This window comes from Diadema antillarum, unplaced genomic scaffold (genome assembly GCF_040938485.1).
Source record: "Diadema antillarum isolate AM-2024a unplaced genomic scaffold, OU_Dant_1.0 seq00000205_RagTag, whole genome shotgun sequence".
NCBI classification, from domain to species: domain Eukaryota; kingdom Metazoa; phylum Echinodermata; class Echinoidea; order Diadematoida; family Diadematidae; genus Diadema; species Diadema antillarum.
Window position 1 is genome coordinate 1,721,867 of NW_027271264.1, and position 24,220 is coordinate 1,746,086.

Below are 24,220 nucleotides of genomic sequence, written 5' to 3' on the forward strand. Positions count from 1 at the left end.
CATGTTAACATTTCTAAATCGATTTTTGTATTGTCAGTTTTAATCTTTATATGCATTTTTGTCTGAATGTTTCTATTGGTTTGAACGAAATAAACACAAACTGAATTGAACTGAATTGTGAACAGCGTGACCACATGAAACTTGGCATATACGTGTATATTGCCTATCAACTCTTTGGCGCACACGCTCAAGGTCAAGGTTCAAAGGTCACGGTCAAATTCTTGAAATTCCACCCCCCCCCCCCCTCCCCCCAATATCTCTGCAATGCCTCGAGGTATTTTCATTAAACATATAAATATATATGCGGATTACAAGGAAAGATTCTCTGGTGAAAGATTTGGGCCACAGAGTAAAAGATTTAAGGTCAAGTGCTGATAAAAATGCTAAAATTTTACTATTTTCCCCCATATCTCAGAATTGGCTCATAATGTTATACAGTATGTAGCTTCTTGAGACTGAGTACATAATATTCATGTACTGCCTGACAATGGTTCTCTTGAGAGTGTTTGGGTCGTGGGGTCAAAGATCGAGGGTCAAAAACTTAAAAATCTGGTATTTAATGCTGAAATTATGCTATTTTCTCCATATTATGTTAAAAAATTACTCAGTGCATACACCACATGCATTACTGCACAATGATCATATTGGGTAACATTAGGGCCATGGGGTCTATAAACGTTGAGTGATAACGTTGAAATGTCACTACAATGAGAAACACAATACATTCATCATATCCATGCATTATGCAGTTACACAAGTCAGGCCAATGATGAGGGCATACAATTTATATTTTGCAATGTGTCTCCATATGTTTGCATTCACAAAATATCTTTGCCAGCCCAATACGATCTCTACATTTGAAGAGTTTGACCCAAAAACGAATTAACTTCATTCTTGTTAATTTGGGATATTTGCAAATAAAGCTGCTAAAATAAGTAAATAAATAAACAAATAATAAGATAACAACAGGTAAGCCAGGTTACACCTTCAATATGAAAGTTTGATTACATCTTTGATTGTTGCTTTGTTTTACAATTCCCAGTCTGCTTGTTAGCTTAGCTGGTAGTGTACATTTGATGTTGTCCCCCCTAACAGCCCATTATGTACATCACTTTACTTGCTTCTCCATACTTGTAAATGCAGGCTTGCCTGCCAACAATCTCACACCTTTCTCAGGGAGCCTCCACTTCTCTGTAAGAGTACAATAAGTAAATTTTTGTGTAATCTGCTGTGATTTCTGTACAATAACATGACAAAACACACACAAATGCATGCACGCACACACACACACACAGTCATGGCAACAAAGTACCAAGCACGGATGACCTTTCACCTCAAGACCTGAAGTTGCAAGCAATAATTTCCCCCATGTCGGCATCTGCAAATCCATTATAGTATACAGTTGTATGTATTGTGGTCACATGGAGGTCATTACTAGATAAAATACCGTGTCAAACATACATGTCAAACTATAATATGACTGGTAAGGTCCTTCGCTCTTGACTTGTGTTTGAACAATTGCATAATAGAGTTGTCAGAAGTACTTGTGTGGAAATAAACATTTGATTTCAATTCAGGACATCTGACACACTTTCCCAAGTTGTACATGTATTTTGGGCACTTGTGCTTGCAGGATGTGTGTAGTTAGCTAGATTATGTGTAGCTTGTGAAGTCATATGACTGGCATAGATTGCAAATTCAATATGGAGAAATACTACAGGGCACGGGGGAGGTCCATACTCTGACAGATCTGGCAAATGAGATTCCACAGCACTTGTCCCTATGTTTACACAGAACTCACCATCAGCACTCTTCATAAACACTTTTCATACTATGTTCAAAGTGACCTGAATGAACATGAGCAAACCAGATGAAGAGAATGATATAAGTTTCATCACAATCAGACATACAATTGTAAATAGTAACAAAATCGTTGTTCGTGCAAATATCACAGTGTGCATGGCAGATTGTCATTACAGCGTGTTTCTGCCCCTTGCAGATAGTTGTTAGCGCAATTCCCAGTACATGGCAGAATGTTGTTAACCCTATGCACACTCCCACACCCTAACGACAATCTGCCTTGCACAGGGAAGCGCTGTAACAATCTGCCAAGCGCACAATGATATGTGAAACTTGACAATTCCATGATATTCCTCATTTAGAGTCTGATTTTGATGAAATAGTCACCATTCCGTTTACTGTAAAAGTGGAAATTTTCGCGGTGTTCAAATTTTCGCGCATTTCGCGCAACCAGAAACTAGCGCGAAAATAAAAGCACGCGAATATTTTTGCTTGCCATATGTGCCTGTGCGTGATGTCTTGATTCCGCGGAAATAAAAACTCGCGAAACTCTTCCGACCCGGCCAAGCGCGAAAAATTAGTCACGCGAAAATATCCACTTTTACAGTATCTGATTGTGCCCATTTATTATTCTCAACTTGAACATGGCATGGAATTGTACGCTACAGATATTAGAAATGATCAGTAAATGGTACCACCACAGAAAAGTCCCAAAACAAAACAAAGAGTCTAACACCTGTCAGCTGCGTGAGAAGATTGAGCCATAGCCGTTTAATTGTGAGATTTCATATTGTACATGCACAACTGCTCTCAGACAAATTCAGATCTTCCTTTATGAGTACATGTTCATTATCTCAATAAACAAGAAAACAATCCTTTTTTCCATTTCGGTCTTAAAGTTGTTGCATGATTACCTATTATAGTAGAGTTCTACATAGCCATGGCCAATCTGTTAGAGGATGTTACGTTATATCATTGGAATGGCATGGTTGTTAACATGTACATTGTCTTCTATGCATTAGTATGCATTACTGGTTGTTCTTCCCCATTTTTCTCCTCAGCTGCATGCACAAGTCACTGTCCCTGGGTCTTGTGTCAGAACAGAGTGCCACGGTTCTCCATCATCCCACGGAATTTTCTCCTGCACCTCACATTCATGTCCCTTAGTGGGCCTTTCTCCTGAAGGAGCAGCCTGAATGAAAGAAACAGGAGTAGAATATACAACATGTAGTAATAAATGTGGTGTTTTCACATGAAGAAAAAGGCTTGAACACTACTGCTGTCATAGCCTATGGTAATCATGCATCTTGAACGATGAATGCTCTGTTCTACATTCTGGAATATTACCTTCAAGTAGACTCTGTCAAGGACAAGGCAATTGATTAGAGACCAATGCACACGACAAAATCTGCCCAACAGAGGGCTACTTATCGAGAAGCTCTATGTACAACTATGTTACGCATATCCAAATCATATTGGGCCTAAATTTTATCTGGGACGATATTTCCCTTGATGATGATTGAGATAAACCGTTTCTTGGCATTGAAAAAGATTATATAGTCAAAAAGTCTGAATTTCCTGACTTTCTTTCATTACTTGGGATATCTCTGTTAGTCTCTCCCTAATCACTTGTCGCTGCTTCTTCTAATTGCTCATACAGTCGACTCCCGTTATAAGGAAGTCCTCTGGAATGGCAGTTTTCTTTCATTATATCAAACTTTTGTTATAACCAAACAAATAATCAATTAAAAAACATAGAGCTGATGATGTTGGAGCCTGAATTCTTACTACACTGTAACCCTATTCTAACTGGGCTATTTGAGACCAAGTTTTTACTTGGGGGGGGGTCAATTTGACCCCCCTTAAGATCTCGGCCGCCGATCGCGCGATCGCCGCAAAATTTTGCCTGAAGATAGAGCCGGATGTCAACTACAAAATTACATGGTCATACAAAAGAAAAATATTGGCTTTCTATTAAATTTCTAGTAAATCATTACGCAAATGTACGCATTAAATCATATTTTCATCTATAATTCCATTAAAATGACTGAAGGATTCCTAAATCTTTGTGTCAGAGTTCCTCAAGACACATAGAACAATTTTCTTGTAAAACAATAGCGAAATCAAAATCAATTTCATTTGATTTTTATTGTTTTGTTAATTTCTTATGTATTTTATTGTTTTTTCGACCTTTTGTTTTCTATTGTTTTTTTTGCCAAAATTTGTTGCAGGCACTTTTTCAAGCTTATCTACATTAGAATTGATTAATTTCAACGATCTAAGGTTGAAATAATCTAATTCATATCAATTTAACAAAAAAACACAATTGGCATTGGATTTACACACGATATCATGAATTTGAGCCGTTTTGGGGTTGACATGCATATGCAAAACATTACGTAACTTCAGAACAGTACGTCGCAAATTTGGTCTCAAAATATGCGGAAGACTTCAATGAAAAAAGTCATGAAACGCCGCGGCAAAATCTTTGCGCATTGCGGAATCGTGGAATAGGGTTAACGGGAGTGCACTGTATACACTCATCAATTCCAGAGCATGAGTTTTCTGTTCCATGACCTTCGTGTTTTGTGAATGAGGAACATATTGTGTAAAAACTCTTTGCCACCACAAGCAATCATCCAGCCATAAAAATCCAACTGCAACTTGCTGGAAGAGAAATCTGAACCAATTTGTAAACCTCTCAGATGAAGACTTCCTTTTTTATCTCTACATTACCACACGAAATGCCAGGATAACTGTTCATCATTTGTGACCCTGCATCACAAAACCAACAAAGAGTCGCCAGACATGGATTTTTAGTTAAGGGCAGATTCTGAAAGAGCAGACTCTAAATTTTAATATGATGTATAACTCAATTCAAATGGACTTTCCTAACCTATCTAAATAATGGAAAGAAAGCACACACTCTCGAAAAGTGTGAACTGAAAAAAGAGGCTTTGAAGTACACTAGGGTCTATTCACGCGCTTAATCTTTACAAGCCGTGCTAGCTGCGCGATGAAATACATGAATGCTGTTGTTCCCATTATGTATACTCCATACTTATCACTGCCTAGCAAAACCTTATCTAAATGTGAATTGAATCATTATCATGGACTATGTACCATTCAGCATGGCCCCATCTCTTTTGGCCAAAATAATGAATCAATGCATCACTAATACTTAGCTTACACTGAACCAACTCTGAATAAAATGAGAGCTTTACGTGTAATTGTGTCACTACAAGTGCAATTTTTTTTTTTTTTTTTTTTTTTTTTTTTGGGGGGGGGGGGGGGGGGGGGGGGGGGGGTATGCAGTAGCCTGCCTGACTAGCATGATAAAATTGCACACGATTGGATGTGGGATGCAGCGCTTACATGCTTGCCATGTATGGGGGGGCCCCATATATGCAGTTTTTGCCCTCAGCATGGCTTGATGACGTCATTGGAACCTCGTCTACAACAAACTGCATCTTTAGAATCATAAATGGTGCATGGTAGTAAGCAAGCTTGTACAATCATTTCGTAGCATACAGCAATGCCACTTGAAAATATCCCATCACAGCTTTGCTGCATAAAAGGATTCCATGTTACAAAGTTCAAAGCAAACTAGCTGAAACAATATCACAATACATATCAGTAGTGTAGCAATCTCAGAAGTGGTAAGCCGCATACCTTCTGTGAGTCTGGCCTTGCCCCCAGTGGGTTGACAGAGTACAGTGGAGCAGCCAACACAGAGGACCACCGTCTGTGCGTGACTGAACACTGTTGTGATCTTGTAGCAGCCTTCATGGAGAAATAAAAAAGAACTCAGACTGTAAAACATGATATTTTCGCGGCATGAAATTTTCACGAATTGGAGCCAACAGCCTTTTTCATGGTATGAAATTTTCGCGAAGTGCCTTTGGCATTTAGTGCTATTGTGTATACAAGAACTTTTATGTGCAGTCTAATTTCAGGAATCTTGGCTCTTGCAAAATTCTTGAAATTAGAATGCTCACTAACATTCCTCGTTTTACAGTATTATGACAAGTGCAACCTTTACAAATATCACATAACATCACAGATCTAGTGATATTATTTTCCTAACAGCAATTCCTCCCCGCAATTTAGTTATAGGCATTCCTCTCCCAAATGGTGTAACATTCTCTCAAGTACATAAGCGTAATTTGCCAAAGAAAAATGAATAAAGAAACAATGTAATCATACTTGTCAATTTACAGTGATAATTTGCAGATTTTCCTTTAATTATGAATCTATATTTCATAACAATTGTGTGTAAGACATATATACTTGGGTGACCCACACCTCATCATAGTGAATGTTTATGCATATATTTGTATCACATTTCGTCACTGAAATTCTATGAAATCCCACTCACATACAGGAAAAATGCTGAAGATTCCAATAGAACCACAAGTTCATTGATCAATACTGGAAATTTGCAGCCATCGTCCTCAAATGTGAACAATGCGGAATAGTTGTGCGCTATGGAAGGGGCCCACAACTAGTCACCCGCGCTCCCATAGACAAAAGCATGTAAAAGGCGTGTGCAGGTGACCGTGATGCTCCCATAGACATACACGTAAAAGATGTGTGCGGGTAACCGTAATGATACTTGTAACACGTATTCCTAATATAAATTTCAGATTTTTGCGTAAAACTGTTCGGTTTTCACCACAGTTTGCTTGGTTGTGGTAGCCCTGCCAAGTTTCAACTTCAAGCGTACTGAACACAGTCCCAGGCATAAATTATTGTTTAGTGCGCTTGTAACAATTTTAAACAGGGTAACGGTATTCGGGCCCCTGACGAGATGCGGGCACCTCACTATACAAGGTGTTTGCGGCAACTCCACCTTAGTATCCCAACATACACACCTCCCAGGACAAAAGATGATTTCAGCAAATACTAGTAAAGCAATTTCAGGATTTCTTCTGAAGATCTCACTCACCTGGGCACTTGACATCCATGAAGTAGGAGTTAGGGCTCTGCACAAGACGCTTCTTCTTGTGCCGCCTCTTCTCCGTCTCAAGGCTTGGGTGTAGCAAATCTCGTGCGAGCTAGAAAGAGAAGTAAATTTGAACGCCATGAGGTAGCTAAAATTTTCCATCAACACTAGAGCCTCATGTTTTATCTAGCTAGTTTATGCTCACTATCAACAAGGTGGATCTGAAAAAACTTTTGTCACAGAAAGAATTTTTAACTGCATTGAATCAAAAAATTGAGGCATGTTTGCAGAAAATGACTCGGTACTTACGGGCATTTTCCTCTTTTTTCTTCACTTCTAGTAGAGAACCCTAATTCAAGTTTGATTGTAGAAGAAATCCTTCTCTCCTTGTGTAACAGAGCACAACAGTATCATTGCACCTCCTTGCTGATGTGCAGACAACTGCTTTACACTGAACTGTGTTAGCTTTATCTATGCTTCCACATAAAGGGATTGCACCATAACAATGAAATCTCATTTCCAATCTTTACAAAGTACGTAATGACGAACAATATTGACAAAACATGGTGCAATGTTATTGCCCTCACATGTTGTTGTTCGATATAAACAAACATTCACAAACATTGTATCTCAAAATACTAGGTCCTACGTCTGAAATATCAAAAGGGTTCACATGTGTTAGTATGATCAACCGCGTACAGTGTACATGTAATATGATGTTTACATTATCTGATAATCTAGAGACAGGTCTGAACATGACATTTAGCCAAATATTAATATGTGGCAGTTCCTTTCATCAGCATAGGATCTGGAATACATCATCTACCCTCCCCATTTAAATCCAATATGTCTGCTGCCCTGATTCACTTGATGATCCCCTTTTTTTCTCTATGTGTACACTATGTGTGTGTGTGTGTGTGTGTGTATGTTGAAAGTTTGAGATAGATTTACAATTATGTATGAATTACATTAGTAGGTCAAAGATCATCTTCAGGCAGCAAATTGTTTCTCGAGTTCTGTCATAAAGATCTGCCATCTGGTTTGGTTTTCAAAGTGTGGGAAGCTGTGCAGTAGCAGATGCATGCGGGGTTTTTTGTGAGCATTCTTTGAAGCACTTTTTACAGTCTGCAAGTGTTGGATAAATTGTAAGGGGGATAGTAGGCCGATATTGCATGCAGGTTTTTTTTTTTTTTTTGGGGGGGGGGGGGGAGTTAGGGCATTTAAAACCCCCCTCGAGCACTTCTGTTTTTTTTTTTTTTTTTTTGCTTGCCAGCTGATTTGGGGAGCTGAGAGAAGTGGCAGCCAAAAATGTGAAGACTGTTTTTGTTTTTTGTTCGTCTTTTATTCTTTATTCTTCGCTTTTTGCTAGTCAGCTGATTTTGGTAGATAAGAGGCAGAGAAAAACATGGATTTTTTTTTTTCTTGTCATAATGCACTTGTCAATGTAATGACTCACCCCACTACCCCCGGACATGGGTGCGTCATTTCCTCGTTTGGTCCGTCAAATTTGTGACCCAGGTGTTCGTCATTTTACCAGCTTTGTCCGTCAAATTTTTGACCGAGGGGTGCGTCAAAATCCCATCATTGTCGGTCAAAATTTTGACCGAGGGGTGCGTCATGGTACGTCACTTGGCTATGGAAAATAACACGCATTATTTTGAACCGAGGGGTGCGTCATGGTACGTTACTTGGCTATGGAAAACTGCACGCATGCGGCAAGTGAAAATCAAAGTCGGGAAGCGTTTTGGAATAAGAGGAAAAAATGCTTGCCAGAATCTGGCAAGCAAAGAATTTAAAAGCCACCCTTTCTCCTTACATTTTCCCTCCAACAAACCCATGAAATCATGCATACTCAATCTCAAACCAGGGACTGTTCAGCGATGTAACAACTTAGTTCAATCTTTTCTGTCGAAGCGGCAGCAGAAGACCTGCCTGCCGCATGCTATTTTCTGCTCACTCCTAGCCCGACCAGCTGGCCAGACGCGCGCGCGACGCTGTTAGTTGTGCGAATCTCTACGTACCGCGACTACGCTGTAGTTACGCAGTACTCGAGCGGGAATATGAATGCTGTGGCGTGGTGTGTACCTACCTGCGCTGCAGCAGTATGCATCCACCGCACTAGCAATGGCCGCGCACACACAGCGCATTCTGCACACATGTGATTGTCATGTATGGATTGCATGCACAGAACACATACTACTGCACGGAATATCGTAGCAGCAGCGTGATGTACGGTGAATGACAATACGGTGCTTACATGGTAAGGGAAACTTGCCGAAACTTTTACAAATTATGTGTACGAACCAAAAGAAAATGAAATTGCTTGAATAAAACGTGTGCAAAAATCGTTTCAGTATTTACGGGGGTGCGTCATATGTACCGAGGATGTCCGTCACAAAAGTGACCGAGGTGTGCGTCACTTTCAACGTGTTGTCCGTCAAAAAAGTGACTGTGGTGTTCGTCACTTGCAGCGTTATGTCCGTCAAAAAAGTGACTGTGGTGTCCGTCAAAAACCCCGTGTGGTCAGTCAAAAAATGACCATGACGCACCCATGTCCGGGGGTAGTGGGGTGCGTCATTACATTGACAAGTGCATAAGACATGACCCATTGTCATTGGTTCAAACTGAAACCCCCACCCCCTTTGCAAAAAGCTTGATCCGCGCCTGCTGTGAGCATTCTAAGCACTTTTTACAATCTGCAAGTGTTGGATATAAACTGTAAGGGGGATAGTAGGCCAATATTGTACAAAGTGTACACTGTAGATCAATTGCAAGGTGTGAGGATCGATGAAGGATGGGAAATGTAATGACGAAAGAAGAATGTTGTGTGCTGAGTTGGCAGTAAGTAAAAGAAAAACAGTTTACATAATCCCAGTGTTGATTTCATTAGCAGTCATTCTGTTAGACAGAGAGATCCGTCTGTCTGGAGGAGTCTTTTACTTATTTTTTTTAATACCGTAGTTATGGGTAAACTCGGCCAAGTGGGTAAAGTCGGCCCCCAGTGCGCGCAGTACAAGTAGTTGTATATATATATGTTCTATATATATATATTTTTTTTAACGTTATCGCTCTCCTCCATGAGGCGGGGATTCAGTTAAGCTAGACGCAGTCTCTGCGGAACATATCCTTGACGACCAGATGCAGACCGATCTTCGGTCAATCATTCTGTACTGACTGTATGTTGTCAATGTCAGAGTCAGATCATGTCCCCTTACATTACATCCTCACACCTCCGTATTGATCGAGAATGGTTCTACACTTTGTAAAATATGATCGGTCTACTACTCCCCTTACACTTCAGACAAATTTAGAATGATCTGCATCTGAGTTGAGCTGAAGCATAATAAGTACAATCATCAGCCATTGCCAATTTATATTCAAATGAGATTGGAGCTCGGGTCCGTCCGCGTCCGACAATCGATCCGCATGCCGCACTGCACTCAGAACAACACTGCACGTTGTGATTAGTGTGAATAGCAACACCAAATCAAATGCTACCAATATTTGACCGATTGAGAGAAGCAACTATATCCTATAAAGCCCTTACATACATTGTTATTACCATGGCCTGCGATTAAAAATTGCAAAGCCTGTGACGGTACGAATCGACAGAGTTTCTCTTATTAAAACTCAAGGTTGAACAATCCAATTTCGTCCCGTTGCGACATACTTGCGAAACGCGTGGTGGTGTAAGACACGCACGCGAAGTACGCAACAGCCGCGAACGACGAAGGAGCATCGAACGCGTTTATCTACACAAGACATGAAATGCGTTAAAATACGCAGTTTCACTGTAATCTAACTGCAAAAAAACAACACAGAGTGTTGCATGGACATTTAATCCGACTTTTTAAACCAATTCTCGATACAGATTGATAAATCTATTGCATAGAAATGTGTTATAATTTGTCCATCACTCACTGGCATGTTGTTTTCGCTGTGCGATCACATAGGAAAGAGGCCGAGGAAAGGGTGCACTTCCGCAAGTTGACCTTTCACAGCCACCTCGTGTTGCCAAAGGGCGGTTTTCCCACCGAAGCTGGCGGTGGGACGGGCGGGGGCAATGAATTACTAGTACGGAAAAAGGTCTCATTACATAGGACGATAGATTTCACCAATCCGCTCTGTGAAGTAGAAGAACATTTGTAAGATTTCATTGACTCTGTCGACCCCCTCTCGGGGTATGAGAGTACAAAAATATGTACAATATATACATGTAATATGAATACAGAAATGTAAGTGATAATGTATACATATACATACGAAAATAACAGATATAAATAAACATGTATGCAAATAAAGGGGTAAAGGACGTTTAACTACTCTACCACTACGTGCACACATTCACATCTACTTTACTTTTTATATAACTACTGTCTTTCTTCTTTGGTTTTGATGAAAAGTGAAACATAATTATTCTGATAAATTTGGCTGTTTTTTTTTTTCAAACGGCAAGCATTAGCTGAATTGAATAGTTTGCCATAATGATGTAACGCACTTGGTCTACTGGCGGTCAAGCTGCTATGTAAATACAATAGTCTCTCTTTGTGAAAAAAAGGACAAACAAAAATATAATGAAATTCATCCCCTGTAGAAGCAAAAGAACATTTATCCTGCGCACAATGCAATTCATCTACCAGGCTTGCATCAAACCTGCCCTTATTAACAGGTATATAATCCATTAGATCGACATCTAAATTTACTTAAGGTAATTTACATATATATGTATATGTATATATATATATATATATATATATATATGTGTGTGTGTGTGTGTGTGTGTGTGTGTGTGTGTGTGTGTGTGTGTGTGTGTATGTATATGTATATATATCTATATATTACGCAGGACCTGTAAATACTTCTCAAGCATCAAATGAAACATTCTATAATTTTTACAAATTCTATTTGACCATAATTGTGGCTGATCTCCACTCTTGTATAAACATAATTATCACTAAGTCTAACTTTTGAAGTGTGTGAAATCCATGCAGCACTAAATCCACCCCCTTGTGCTAACCAACTACTCAACACATTCCCCAGCCCTGCATAATCAAAAGTATTTGCGATAGATAATGACCATTGTGATTTTGACGGAGAGTATATGGCCCCTTGTAATGCAGAAGAAATTTCAAAATTGTACATGTTTATGTTTGGTTTATTTTCCCTGATAACTAATCTCAACCAGAATCCAATCATTCGACATTTTATGTGGTTCAAAATTCCCCCACGTCCAGTTTCACCATAAACCATACAATAAGGAGTACATTTGTTCACAAGCAAAACTTTTCTTAAGAATTTTCAATAGAAAAGTTCAATTTGGTCTATGCACTCATAACCCCAAACTTCACGGCGTATAGTGTATAAAAACAGGGAAAACAAGATGATCAAATAAATGGCACTGTGTGTAGAGAGAGCTGTAACTTTTTAGCCTTGGCCAACATGCTATATATAGACAGAGCTTTTCTAGCATGTGTGACTCGACTTGCTTAAAAATTGTCTTTTTGAAACTACCTTTACTCCAAGGTACACAAAGTCATCTACAATCTCAAATATAAGGCCTTATGTTGGAAGATTCATAGGTCGATCCTCTGAGCTGTCAGCATAAATTATTATGTTAATTGTAGTCCCATAGATAGCCTCCGACCGGTATAATACGGCAGTAAATATATACATCCAATGAACATGATGAGGTGTAATTGAGGAGAGCAGCGCATATGGGATTTGATACCAAAATTTCTAACGATAATTTGCTTTCTAATTTCGTTTTGCATGTATGCCAATCATCATCCCCTTACCACTTCACAGCATTGAATATTTTTTCCTCCACATAGTGTTTACTGGCAGCTAGTATAGAAACCATTGTCCGTGGGATATAAGGGCCTATAATCGTGATGTACCATTAAGCCCCTATAATCAGTGTTGTCTTGTAAAACCTTATAAACATGGCCTATGTATTGCAGCTTTTATGGTACATGTATATAATAGGCCTATATACCATACAAGATGTTCTCAATCCGCAAATTTCAAGTTTTTTTTACCTATACTATATACAGAGAAAGAGGAAAAATCGAGGTCAATTTAAAGGACAAGTCCACCTTGTACATTAGGATTGAGAGAATGCAGCAATTTAGTAAAACCCATGATAAGTGAAAGTTAGAGGAAAATCGGACAACCCTTTCAAAAGTTATGAATATTTTAAGTTTCTGCGCAGTCACTCCTGGATGAGAAGACTACTACAGTGTATGATGTCACATGCGTGCAACTATATAAGGAAAATAAAACGAGAATTTCACAAAACTTTACTTTTTGAATAAAGTGCACATTTCTTCGACTTGCTACTGACGTATGTTAAGGGTAATCATTCTCCCTGCCTTCTGAAAGAGAATAGTCGAGTGTTATGCGAGAAAAATGGAAATATGTTGAATTTTCTTTATTCTTTTTTATATCGTTGTACTCATTTGACATCACAAGCTTACTTAGTCTTTTCATCCAGCCATGACTGAGCAGAAACTTCAAAAATTCATAACTTTTGAACGGATTGTCCGATTTTCCTCAAACTCTCGTTGATGTGTTCTTCTACTAATATTGCTGCATTCACTCAACCCACATGTCTATAAAGGTGAACTTGTCCATTAAGATCAGAATACGTGGCTTTCAAATGTTTCACACAATTTCTTCTTTTTTATCTTCTTCTAATCACCCTATTTTAAACATTATTTATAGGGCCTATGTTCCATAATGATTTGCTATCATTATCGTCATCTTATCATTATTATCATTGTTATGTGGACCAAATTAAAATGCATGTTCAACATTTTGAATCTATCAAGCCGTATAACACCATTTCAACAAGAATGAAATTCAGTGCTTGTGTTCAGTTCAAGCACAACATCAATATTGCAAGATTGAGTGAGGGAATGTAGCCCATGTTCAACTTGAAAGCCAACTGAAGATGATTTAACAAACGGACAGTGCATCGGACGCAGAGAGTTGTTACACAACTTTTTGCCATGCTCAAAAAAAAAAGTATAGCGGTATTGGTTTATCACAATGATGATATATTTGCAAATAGGGCCTATTATGCATGGATTGCCGTCTCCTCCGGAGATTTCCATTGACCTGCCCCCCCCCCAAAAAAAAGAAGAATAATATTAATAATAATAATAATGATAAATATCATAATCTTATACTATCACAGCCTCTCCTTTTCAATGAAATCAAAAAGAAGATATTATATACTTTGAATTTTTCTTTATGCACAATGCACTACTGTAAGAGTTGGGAATTCATCATTATAATCTATATATGCCCTAAAAGTTTCATAAAAATTGGAATTGTGACGACATCACTAATTTAACCTTTTTGTGAATATCGTATACTGTTTAGAGGAATATGAATACAAAACTTTTTGTAGGCCTACATGCTAGAATACGACAATAACCTTCTCATTTTTTCAGATCATAAGAAACGTTTTGTAAGTTTAAATTCCAGCCCTTTTATCAAAGGCCAACAGACCTTTGAATAAACTACATTGCATATAAATGCATGAAACTTTGGAGGGGAAAATAAATAACAGAGGAAAAAAAAAAAAAGGAGAGATCGCATCTGGCTTCTTGCGGTCATTTTTCCGCTATTTCAAGTATATTTTACCGTACAGTTTGATGGACAGCGGCGCCAAATTGGTTACGTACGGAGTGCAGTGATGTTCGCAATGCAATGCAGCGCATGTGCCTTGCCAGCGCTCGTCGTCGCGGTGTAGAAAGGTTGTAGCAGCAGCGTTTAGCGCATGATAGTTCATTGTAGAATCCAATGACAAAGCGTGTTGAAGTTTTGTGTGTGTTTCATCTGTTGCCGTGTCAAATCATCACCCGACAAGGTAAATAAAATGAATTTAAGAAACAAATAGAAATAGTAAGTTAAAAAAACTGTCGTATATTCTACATTTATCGATTCCTTACATACTGGACGTTTTCACAAGAATCATGGGACATCTGCTTCGTAGGTTACGCCACGGTTCTCGGTTTCGCAGTTGAAAGTTTTCCTCCTCAGTCCCATATCTTGTATGTGGTGTAATGATTACGAGTAGACGTCTATTCTACTGTTTTAGATTCTTGTTTCCCGAGCAAACACAGGGGAAGCACCGCAGGTGAAAATCAGCCGGCCGGAATATATGAACCAGCAGATATTTTTCTCGTAAATATATATATATATATATATATATATATATATATATATATAGTTCTATAAACTGTCTATATCAGGCTCTCATTCAAATTCTCGATATTGTTTTCCCTTTATTTATTTTAACTCTTTTATTCTAAATTTAGGCCTATAAATTATGCCGTGGTGTTCCCCTCTGTGCCACCTTTGATCCTGAGACAGCAACATAATCATGCTTTAGGGAAAACATTCTGCTTTTCAGATATGTGGAACTGAGTCTAGATTTTTGTGTAGTTGTACTAGTAGACGAGTGGTAGAGAAACGCCGAAACGCCAAACTTTAAATTGATGGAGATTGTATTCTGACAAATTTAATATTATTTTGCTTTCATTAGTTTCAAATGACCAGTTGGGCAGTAGCTACATTATTGGTATTGTGATGCATGACTTTTGCACACAAAACAGTGACAGAAACTTAAAATTTACTCGCAAATTCAGTAGGATTAGGAAACACTGCTTGATAGTCAATCACCACGTATAAAAATGTAAGCTACTACTTGTGACAGGAATGGAATCACGAGAAACACTTTCATAGTACTGTGACATTTGGCGAGTTAGCGTTGCCGGTTTTGGGCGGGTTTGTGCCTTTGAGCAGAATATGCGAAGTTGGCACGCCGTCGACTGAGTCAGGCATGGGAACGTGGCACATAAAGAGCAAGAGTTCATCAATCGAGCTTTCGGTCTGTCATCAGGCCTTCATCAGGTTCTGGGACGTGTATAATTTGACGTGATGTCCTGCATGGGAAGGGAACTATCTCTCCCACTATATATATATATATATATATATATATATATATATATATATATATATATATATTGGCAGAATGCAGTGTGTATTGAGAATGCTTCAATCTTAATTTTGCTTGAATATGTGTAACCTAGATAGATGCACAAGAAAAATATTATCTAGTATGGAGTAGTAACTAGGCCTGCTAAGATTCAATTAAAAAAAGGGGTTAATGTTTCAGTGTACAACGTACATGGAAACAATTGATTCTTTGTTCATGCGTAGATTAATATACAGCAGTAGAATCTACAGCCCTATTTGTACAGTTTAGTACTACAAATATATTCGCACCCCCTTCCTGGTGATATTTTGTAATTTGTGAATGTAGATATCTAAGATAGCTCACCACAAAGATTACAATCTTTGGGCACAGATTTCCATCCAGATTTGTTACTGTTTCATCAATTTCTGGTAAGCACTGCACTATTGATCACGGAGCACATGACAGTGTGTGTATATATATATATATATATATATAATATGCATTCATGATTCATATTCATCATGTACATGGACTACATGCTTTTGTAACAAGAACCATTCTGAAAGTTATTAATTAGTAAATTTATTACAGGGTGTATTGAATTATCGGGAAAGGGAAAGGGTTGCTTTCATGCATTCACAGATTATTTCGCTTACTCGTCTGAATATCAAAAGTTTGCCATTGGCCATTTTGTGCTCCCATTCTAGAATTCAAAAGTACGTACAGCCTGTACTTGTAAATTATGGTAGTTTTGTACTGATGCTACAACTGGTCATTATGATATGAAAATGTACCTCCCACAGGAACATGACAGATAAAGCAAACGAAAAGGAGAAGAAAGTCGACTTAGGTCTTCTTGAAGAAGATGATGAATTTGAAGAATTCCCTGCAGAAGGTGAGTTGCGGAACTATTGTCAAACAGGTTTTATAGGCAGACAAACCTCTGAATTCATCCACATGTAATAGGTGCGTGGGGAGGAGGAAAAATGGCATTATGGTCGAATGATCTAATACATGACTAAACTTTGCCTTGAATGATCAGTTTCACAGAAGAGTGTGATTACAGTATCAGACTTTATTCACTGAAAATTTGACAGGAATAAATGAAAAATTAAAAACATGCATAAAAACAAAAGTCGATTTCAAGAGTACCTTCTAGCTCAACTACAAACTCTGATTGAAAAGCAATCAAACAAATGGATGTAGTGGATCAGAATAAGTACATGTATTCTTCTCCTAAGAAAGTATTATTTCACTCAATTAAGTTCTGAAATACTGGTTAATATAAAAAGTTTCATCAGTAGTTGCTCTCAGTGTGGTGCCTGATGCCTTCCTTGGCAATATAAAGTAATGTCTTGATGGTTTGCAAACTCATGCAGTGTTTTTGTTGTGTGTTTTTTTAGCCACAGTGGCCCTTATATTGATATTCATTCGATTTCCAGAAATATGGCAGATTTTTGTTTGTTTATTCATTGTTTTTCTTCATAATCATTAAGTACAAAGCTTAAAGAATCAAACGATACAGTCAAAATTCTTATCATTTGCTCTTAAGATTTGCAGGTAAGTAAAGGGAGGTATTTGTGCCCACAGGAGGCAGGAACTTTCTGTCATTTTATCAAATTCTTCTAAACCCTGCTACTTGATTAACATAAACTGGGATATTATTGAATATGTCAGACAGCACAACGATTTCAAAATAATTCGTTAACAATGCAGAACTTGAGTTCTAGTAAGTGCGTACAATGTGAAACGTTAACAACTGATGTGGTCCTTTTTTTTTCTTCCTTTTATTTCTCTCTCTCTCTGTAATTCCTTTTTTCATGTGAAGAGTGGAAGAGGGATGAAGAAGATCCATCTGATAACAACGTGTGGGAAGACAACTGGGATGATGATAATGTTGAGGATGACTTCTCTGTGCAGCTGAGGTATGGGATTTTATCAGTTGATACAGTCAAACCTGTCTATAGCGGCCACCCAAGGGAGACAAGAAGAGTGGCCGTTATAGACAGGTGGCCGCTAAAGACAGGTTATCAGACATTTTGTGTGCATCGCCTACATGTATGTATTGTACATTTTTGTAGTATGTGTACACGTATGCACACGTGTGCTTCATGCATTGAACAGTGCTGGTATTGATCTAGTTGTTGCACAGTAGCATGCGTAGGCCTACTTCAAGCAAGATTTTCACTATTAAGTGCATTACTATGTCTGAATGGCGGGTGAATATAGCGATGGCCATGACTGAATGTTAGCCATGAATAACAGGCACAGCTGCAATGTGGAAAAACTTGCTGAATTATCGGCTTTGCTGTGGCTCAGTATGGGTCTGTGGCTGCTATAGACTGGTTAAATTCTACTACGGGAGGCAAAATTGATGACCGCTGGCTGCGTCACACAGGTGGCCACTATACACAGGGTCTATAACATGGCTTTTATCTTGGGGGATTTCTCATTAGCCGCAATCGGCAGGTGGCCACTATAGACAGGTGGCCAATAAGGCAGGTTTGACTATATACACGTACCTAACATTTTCTTCTTCCACTTTGTGGGTGTACATGTATCATTGTCGACCTTATCTGCCAACAGACATCAAAAAGTTGGTTAAACCACTCAAGAGATTTCCACTTTTGTGATGTCATTCCATAATTGTTGATGACGGGCTGATTTTGCTAAAACACGCATTTCCCATAGACACCTGCCTGAGTGTACTCAGGACTAGTCTTCAGCAGGTTTAAATCTCATCTTCTGTACTGACACAGACAGATATGATGAAATGAAAAATGTATTATATTCCCAAGGTACTTAGATGTATCTCCATTCAAGCAAAGTGCCCCAAGCAAGCAAGTGTCAATTCATTTTACTTGCCTGACTGTGAGTTTTACCTGCCCTCGACAAGGAGGCAAATTGGTTTGTAGAAGGTACAATGTACACCTTACTATGGACTGCACTGTTGTCATATTGACTGAGTATATTGGGACTCACTGTCTTTTGAGTTTTACAGTGCTCTGGAGTCTTGTTAAAGGTAAGATATAGTCTCGTACGTCTGCAGAGCTGTCAAATTTCACTCCAAAATGTACATGTATGCCTAAGAAATGTTTGGAATGATACTGTAATAACAAGATATTCGTTGGGTAATGACAAAAATACATACATCAAGGTGTGTAGTTTGTGAGTTAACATACATTTGTACATGTCGTTACATTCCCTCAACATTTGCATTCTCTTTACTCCATCTTACATTATACATGAAGTGTCTGATTCATATGATGCATCTATTTCCTCATGAAGATGACACTGACTATGATTATTATTTCCTGTGATACACTGTTTGTCCCCACTTCAGGGCAGAATTGGAACAACATGGACACAAAGTGAACCACCAAGAACAGGAGCCCATGAGATCGTAGCAGCACCTGAAGCTAACCAAATCTGTACAAATTGTAAAATTTCTCTTTGTTCAAGTATGCTACAAAAGCTATGACTTGTTTTATGTTATGTACAATGTAACACAGTGAAGTTTCATCCTCACATTGTACCCATGATAGATTATCCTGCCTTTCTGTGATTTGTTTGTTAGTTTTTTCTTCTTCTTCTAATTACCTGTAGATAATGTCAGCATGAGGGCATTCTGCTAGTAAATATTCTTGCAAAGTACCAGACTGAGGATATCAGTTTTTTCTTAATTTCAGGAAAAAAAAATGTCATTAATAGGGCCCTACAATCCAGTCGCTAATCATGATTACGGCAAAATACTGTAGTTCTGTGGTATGCACAGACATGCATTAGTTTGATGCTGTGCAGCATGAAGTGGTACATGTAACAAATAAATCAGTAGATATATATATGGAGTTTTGCATCAGGAAATCTCTCCCCACTCCCTAGTCAGATGTTGCTACCCCTTGTAGTTTAACATAAACTCGTACAAAAAAAATTCCTGTAATGTAGTTACAAAGGTTTAGTGTAGATGTATATACTGTGTCATTTCAGCCTAACTGGAATTACTTAGTTTACTAACAAATAAAACCCAGCAGTAAAGAAACATGTGTGATTGTGTGTGACTTTGGCATGGACCCGTACATATATCTATTACTCGGTTTTCTTTCAAGTGATCCATGTACAGTATATGTACAGTGCACTCCCGTTAAAATGAACATGGTTATAACGAAATTCCGGTTACAACAAAGTGAAAATTTAGTCCGCAACATCACACGCTCTTTGCTTTTTATTGTTCATTTGTTCAGTTGTAACAGAATTTCAATATAACGAAAGAAAAATGCTGGTCTGAGGACTTTGTTATAAAGGGAGTCCACTGTATGTAGTTTTGTTTTGTAGATGTTGTGGGAATGCTATCATTAGAAACCTGTGGAAAAGGGTGATAAAGTGGAAGTGTGCTGAAGATTTCCCAAACCCTGTTCCCATGCTGTCTTACACCCACTACCACTCAAATTTTCATGCAGGGTGATATGGATCAAAATATATGTTTTAGTACGATAGACTGTTTCTGTAATGTCTTCAGGTTTTATACATATGATGTACTTTGTTCACAAAAGTTGCCCTTAACAACCAACTAAGCTTGTGGAGGCTGCCTTTCCTTGCAACAGCTATTAACAGATTCCTGCCTATTGATGTTAGAGGGAAAATCTGGGACAAATAAAAATACAGCTGTAGTCTAAAAAGAAAGAGTGAAATCTTACAAGCAGCAAGCAAGCACAACAGTTGGAGTTTGCTCAAAATCGGATGAATATTGAGGAAGTCATGTAATTGTGAAGCTTCGCTAATGTATGAAGAGTTTGTTCGCAAAAACCGATAAGTCCATATTTGCCAAATGGAGATACATTGTATTTGCAATTAAAGGTCACGAAAAATAAAGAGAATAATAAGAAAATTTTTGCTTCTTTTGACCATAACTTCTAAAATGTACCTTTATATGTAGTGACCAACATATCATTTGAAAGGTATTATTTTGTACTTAATTACAGAGACCGTACTTCAAAATCTTAAAAAATTGACTTATTGGTTTTTGCGAACAAACTCTTCGTATGTATTCACAAAACAGTTCTTGAACAGACAATACAAATATTCAGATAGTGAAGTGATGATGTTATCCCCTCACAATTTGTTGTAAGGTACATTGTCTATTAAATCATGGAATTTTCCTTTTTTTTTTCTTCTTGTTTTGCTGAAACACAATTGAATACTATAAACAGTTCAATTATTTTAAAGCTATTCAACCAGAAATTACATTTGTCAAAATTGTACGGTGATAACATCATCAGTTCATGTATTTACACATTCATATCAATAACTGTTGTACAGAAATTAGGAAATCTTTAAAATTTCGTAACTTCCTTACTTGTGCAATGATTTTGATCAAATTTTCACTGTTGTGCTTTTCATTTTGTTTTGTTTTTTGCTCTTTTTTGTTTTTATTTTTGCAGAATAACTCATTGGTCTAGAATTTCCTTTTCATGAAAAGCTTATCTATAGCTGCAGGAAAAGAAACATCCATAAGTTGTAATGAATTACAGAAACGGTGTATCTGGGAGAACGAACAAATAAGATTTAAAAAAAATAAAATCATTCAAATCAATACCTCATGAACATGACAAGTGTGCATATGAGTTCTGTAGTTTAGTACAAGGTTGTGTATAAAGGGTGTAACCCAGTTATTTTTGAAGCTTGGGGTTGAGATTTCTCTTTGAAATTGATTGCTTAAACCAGTGTTTGAACACATGCATATTGTGTGTGTGTGTGTGTGTGTGTGTGTGTGTGTGTGTGTGTGTGTGTGTGTCTGACTGTCTGTCTGTCTGTCTGTTGCATGTACATGGGGTGTGTACAGAGTGTAGAGCTTGAGCCATAGAAACTTTGTACATGTACAAATCTTTTATGCCAGTCACTCCAGTCATTCTGTATCTACACAGAGGTCAACATGTTCACAAGAATGTTTTATGAAACTGTATTGCTGCCTACTATTCAGGACCCCAAGTACTAAAAGGGGTCATATATCAGGGGCGTCACCAGCTTTTTTTCAAGGGGGGTGCGTTTTGACACTAAATGTAACCAAGGAGGTACTACCTCCTTGATGTAACGAGATTTTTTGGACAGACATTTGGAACATAGGAAGCTCTCAATCCCTAGACTTTTACGGTTTTTTTGAGGGAAGCCAAGCAGGGAAAGGGCACCGGCGTATCTAGGATTTCATCTTGGGGGGGGGGGGGGGGGGTGTTGTTAGTATGCGAGGGAGCGAGCAAGGGGGGGGGGGTGGGTGTGGAAGTGCATGTTAAAGCAACATGCCCTTCCACACCCCCCCCCCCCTTGCTCGCTCCCTCGCATACTAGCACCCCCCCCCCCTCCCACGGTGAGAACTTTTTGCATTTTGATGTTGTAAATGGTGCAGTTTGATGAAGGCTTTTTGCGTGTTTTCATCGACTTGAAACAGTCCCACTTGTTTAAGGTAGCAGTATATATTTTGATGGAAATTGTTGTTGAACAATGTGCCTATAAACTATATCATTTCATTAAACTTCTTGCATTGATTCTTACACTGATGTCATGAACGCGACCGAGCCCGCACAAGCGGAGCGAGCGAGGGGGGAGGGTGTGGGAGGGGGCCAACCCCCTCCCACGGTTAGAACTGAAATTGCATTTTGATGTTGTAAATGGTGCAATTTGATGCATGTTTTGCTTGTTTTATCGACTTGAAACAGTCCCACTTGTTTGAGGTAGCACTATATTTTGATGAAGATTATTATTGAACAATTTGCCTCTAAAATAGTATCATCCAAATAAACTTCCTGTTTTAATATTTACACTGAATGTCATGAACGCGGCCAAGCAAGAGCGAGAGGAGTGAGCAAGGGGCAGGATGTGGGAGGGGGTGTCCCCCTCCCACGGTGAGCACTTTTTACATTTTGATGTTGTAAATAGTGCAATTTGATGCAAATTTTTTGCGTGTTTTATCGACTTGAAACAGTCCCACTTGTTTAAGGTATCAGTACATTTTGAAGTAAATTGTTATTGAACAATTTGCCTACTACATAAATGGTATAATCTAAATAAACTTATAGTAATAATTCTTACACTGATGTCATGAACGCGACCGAGCCCGAGCAAGCGGAACGAGCAAGGGGGGGGGGGGGGGGGGTTGTGGGAGGGAGTTGTCCACAATGGATTATGGAATGACGGTGTGAAACGACAAATTACTGGCAGCAATATCAGGAGAATGGCGTAACGACTACATGCGAGCGAGCGGAGCGAGCGAGCTTGAAAATTTTGACATTTTACAGTCCAAAAATGCCGTTTGTAGCCATATTTTTTCGATTTGGAAATTAGGGGGGGGGGAGGCGCACCGGGCGCAACTGCTGGCAGTTACAGGCAGCAACATCAGGCGAATGGCATAACAATTAAATGCGAGCGAGCGAAGAGAGCGAGCTCGAAAATTGTGACATTTTACAGTCCTAAAACTGCCATTTGGAGCCATATTTTGCGCAACTGCCGGCAATTACTGGCAGCAACATCAGGAGAATTGCATAACAATTAAATGCGAGCGAGCGGAGCGAGCGAGCTTGAAAATTTTGACATTTTACAGTAAAAAAAAAAACTGCCGTCTGTAGCTACACTTTTTCGCTTTGGAATTTAAGGGGGGGACACATCGGGCGCAACTGCTGGCAATTACTGGCAGCAATATCAGGAGAGCATAACGATTACATGCGAGCGAGCGGAACGAGCGAGCTCAAAAATTTTACATTTTACAGTCCAAAAACTGCCGTTCTTAGCCATATTTTTTTCGCTTTGGAAATTAAGGGGGGGGGGCACCGGGCGGAACTGCTGGCAATTATTAACAGCAACATCAGGTGAATTGCATAACGATTAAATGCGAGAGAGCGAAGAGAGCGAGCTTGAAAATTATACATTTTACAGTCCAAAAACTGCCGTTCTTAGCCATATTTTTTCGCTTTGGAAATCAAGGGGGGGGGCGCACCGGGCGCAACTGCTGGCAATTACTGGCAGCAACATCAGGTGAACTGCATAACGATTAAATGCGAGCGAGCGAAGAGAGCGAGCTTGAACATTTTACATTTTACAGTCCGAAAACTGCCGTTCTTAGCCATATTTTTTCGCTTTGGAAATCAAGGGGGGCGCACCGGGCGCAACTGCTGGCAATTATTGGCAGCAACATCAGGTGAACTGCATAACGATTAAATGCGAGCGAGCGAAGAGAGCGAGCTTGAAAATTTTACATTTTACAGTCCAAAAACTGCCATTCTTAGCTATATTTTTTCGCTTTGGAAATCAAGGGGGGGGGCGCACCGGGCGCAACTGCTGGCAATTACTGGCAGCAACATCAGGTGAACTGCATAACGATTCAATGCGAGCGAAGAGAGCGAGCTTGAAAATTCTGACATTTTACAGTAAAAAACTGCCGTTTGTAGCTATATTTCGCTTTGGAAATTAAGGGGGGGGGGCGCACCGGGCGCAACTACTGA

The 24,220-nt window shown here is 38.8% G+C and overlaps 2 protein-coding genes across 2 annotated transcripts; one reads left to right on the plus strand and one right to left on the minus strand.

The window, feature by feature from the left end:
- Nucleotides 1-2,469: 2,469 nt before the first annotated feature.
- LOC139728905 (small ribosomal subunit protein eS27-like) lies at nucleotides 2,470-10,708 on the minus strand. The gene is made up of 4 exons (XM_071639837.1): nucleotides 10,667-10,708; nucleotides 6,749-6,857; nucleotides 5,473-5,583; nucleotides 2,470-2,992 (listed from the first exon to the last, which is right to left on the minus strand). Exons 1-4 carry the CDS (start codon nucleotides 10,670-10,672, stop codon nucleotides 2,964-2,966), a joined length of 255 nt encoding a protein of 84 aa, XP_071495938.1. The 5' UTR covers nucleotides 10,673-10,708; the 3' UTR covers nucleotides 2,470-2,963.
- Nucleotides 10,709-14,612: 3,904 nt separating this feature from the next.
- LOC139728906 (26S proteasome complex subunit SEM1-like) lies at nucleotides 14,613-20,188 on the plus strand. The gene is made up of 4 exons (XM_071639838.1): nucleotides 14,613-14,621; nucleotides 16,538-16,629; nucleotides 17,563-17,659; nucleotides 19,078-20,188. Exons 2-4 carry the CDS (start codon nucleotides 16,542-16,544, stop codon nucleotides 19,139-19,141), a joined length of 249 nt encoding a protein of 82 aa, XP_071495939.1. The 5' UTR covers nucleotides 14,613-14,621; nucleotides 16,538-16,541; the 3' UTR covers nucleotides 19,142-20,188.
- Nucleotides 20,189-24,220: the final 4,032 nt, after the last annotated feature.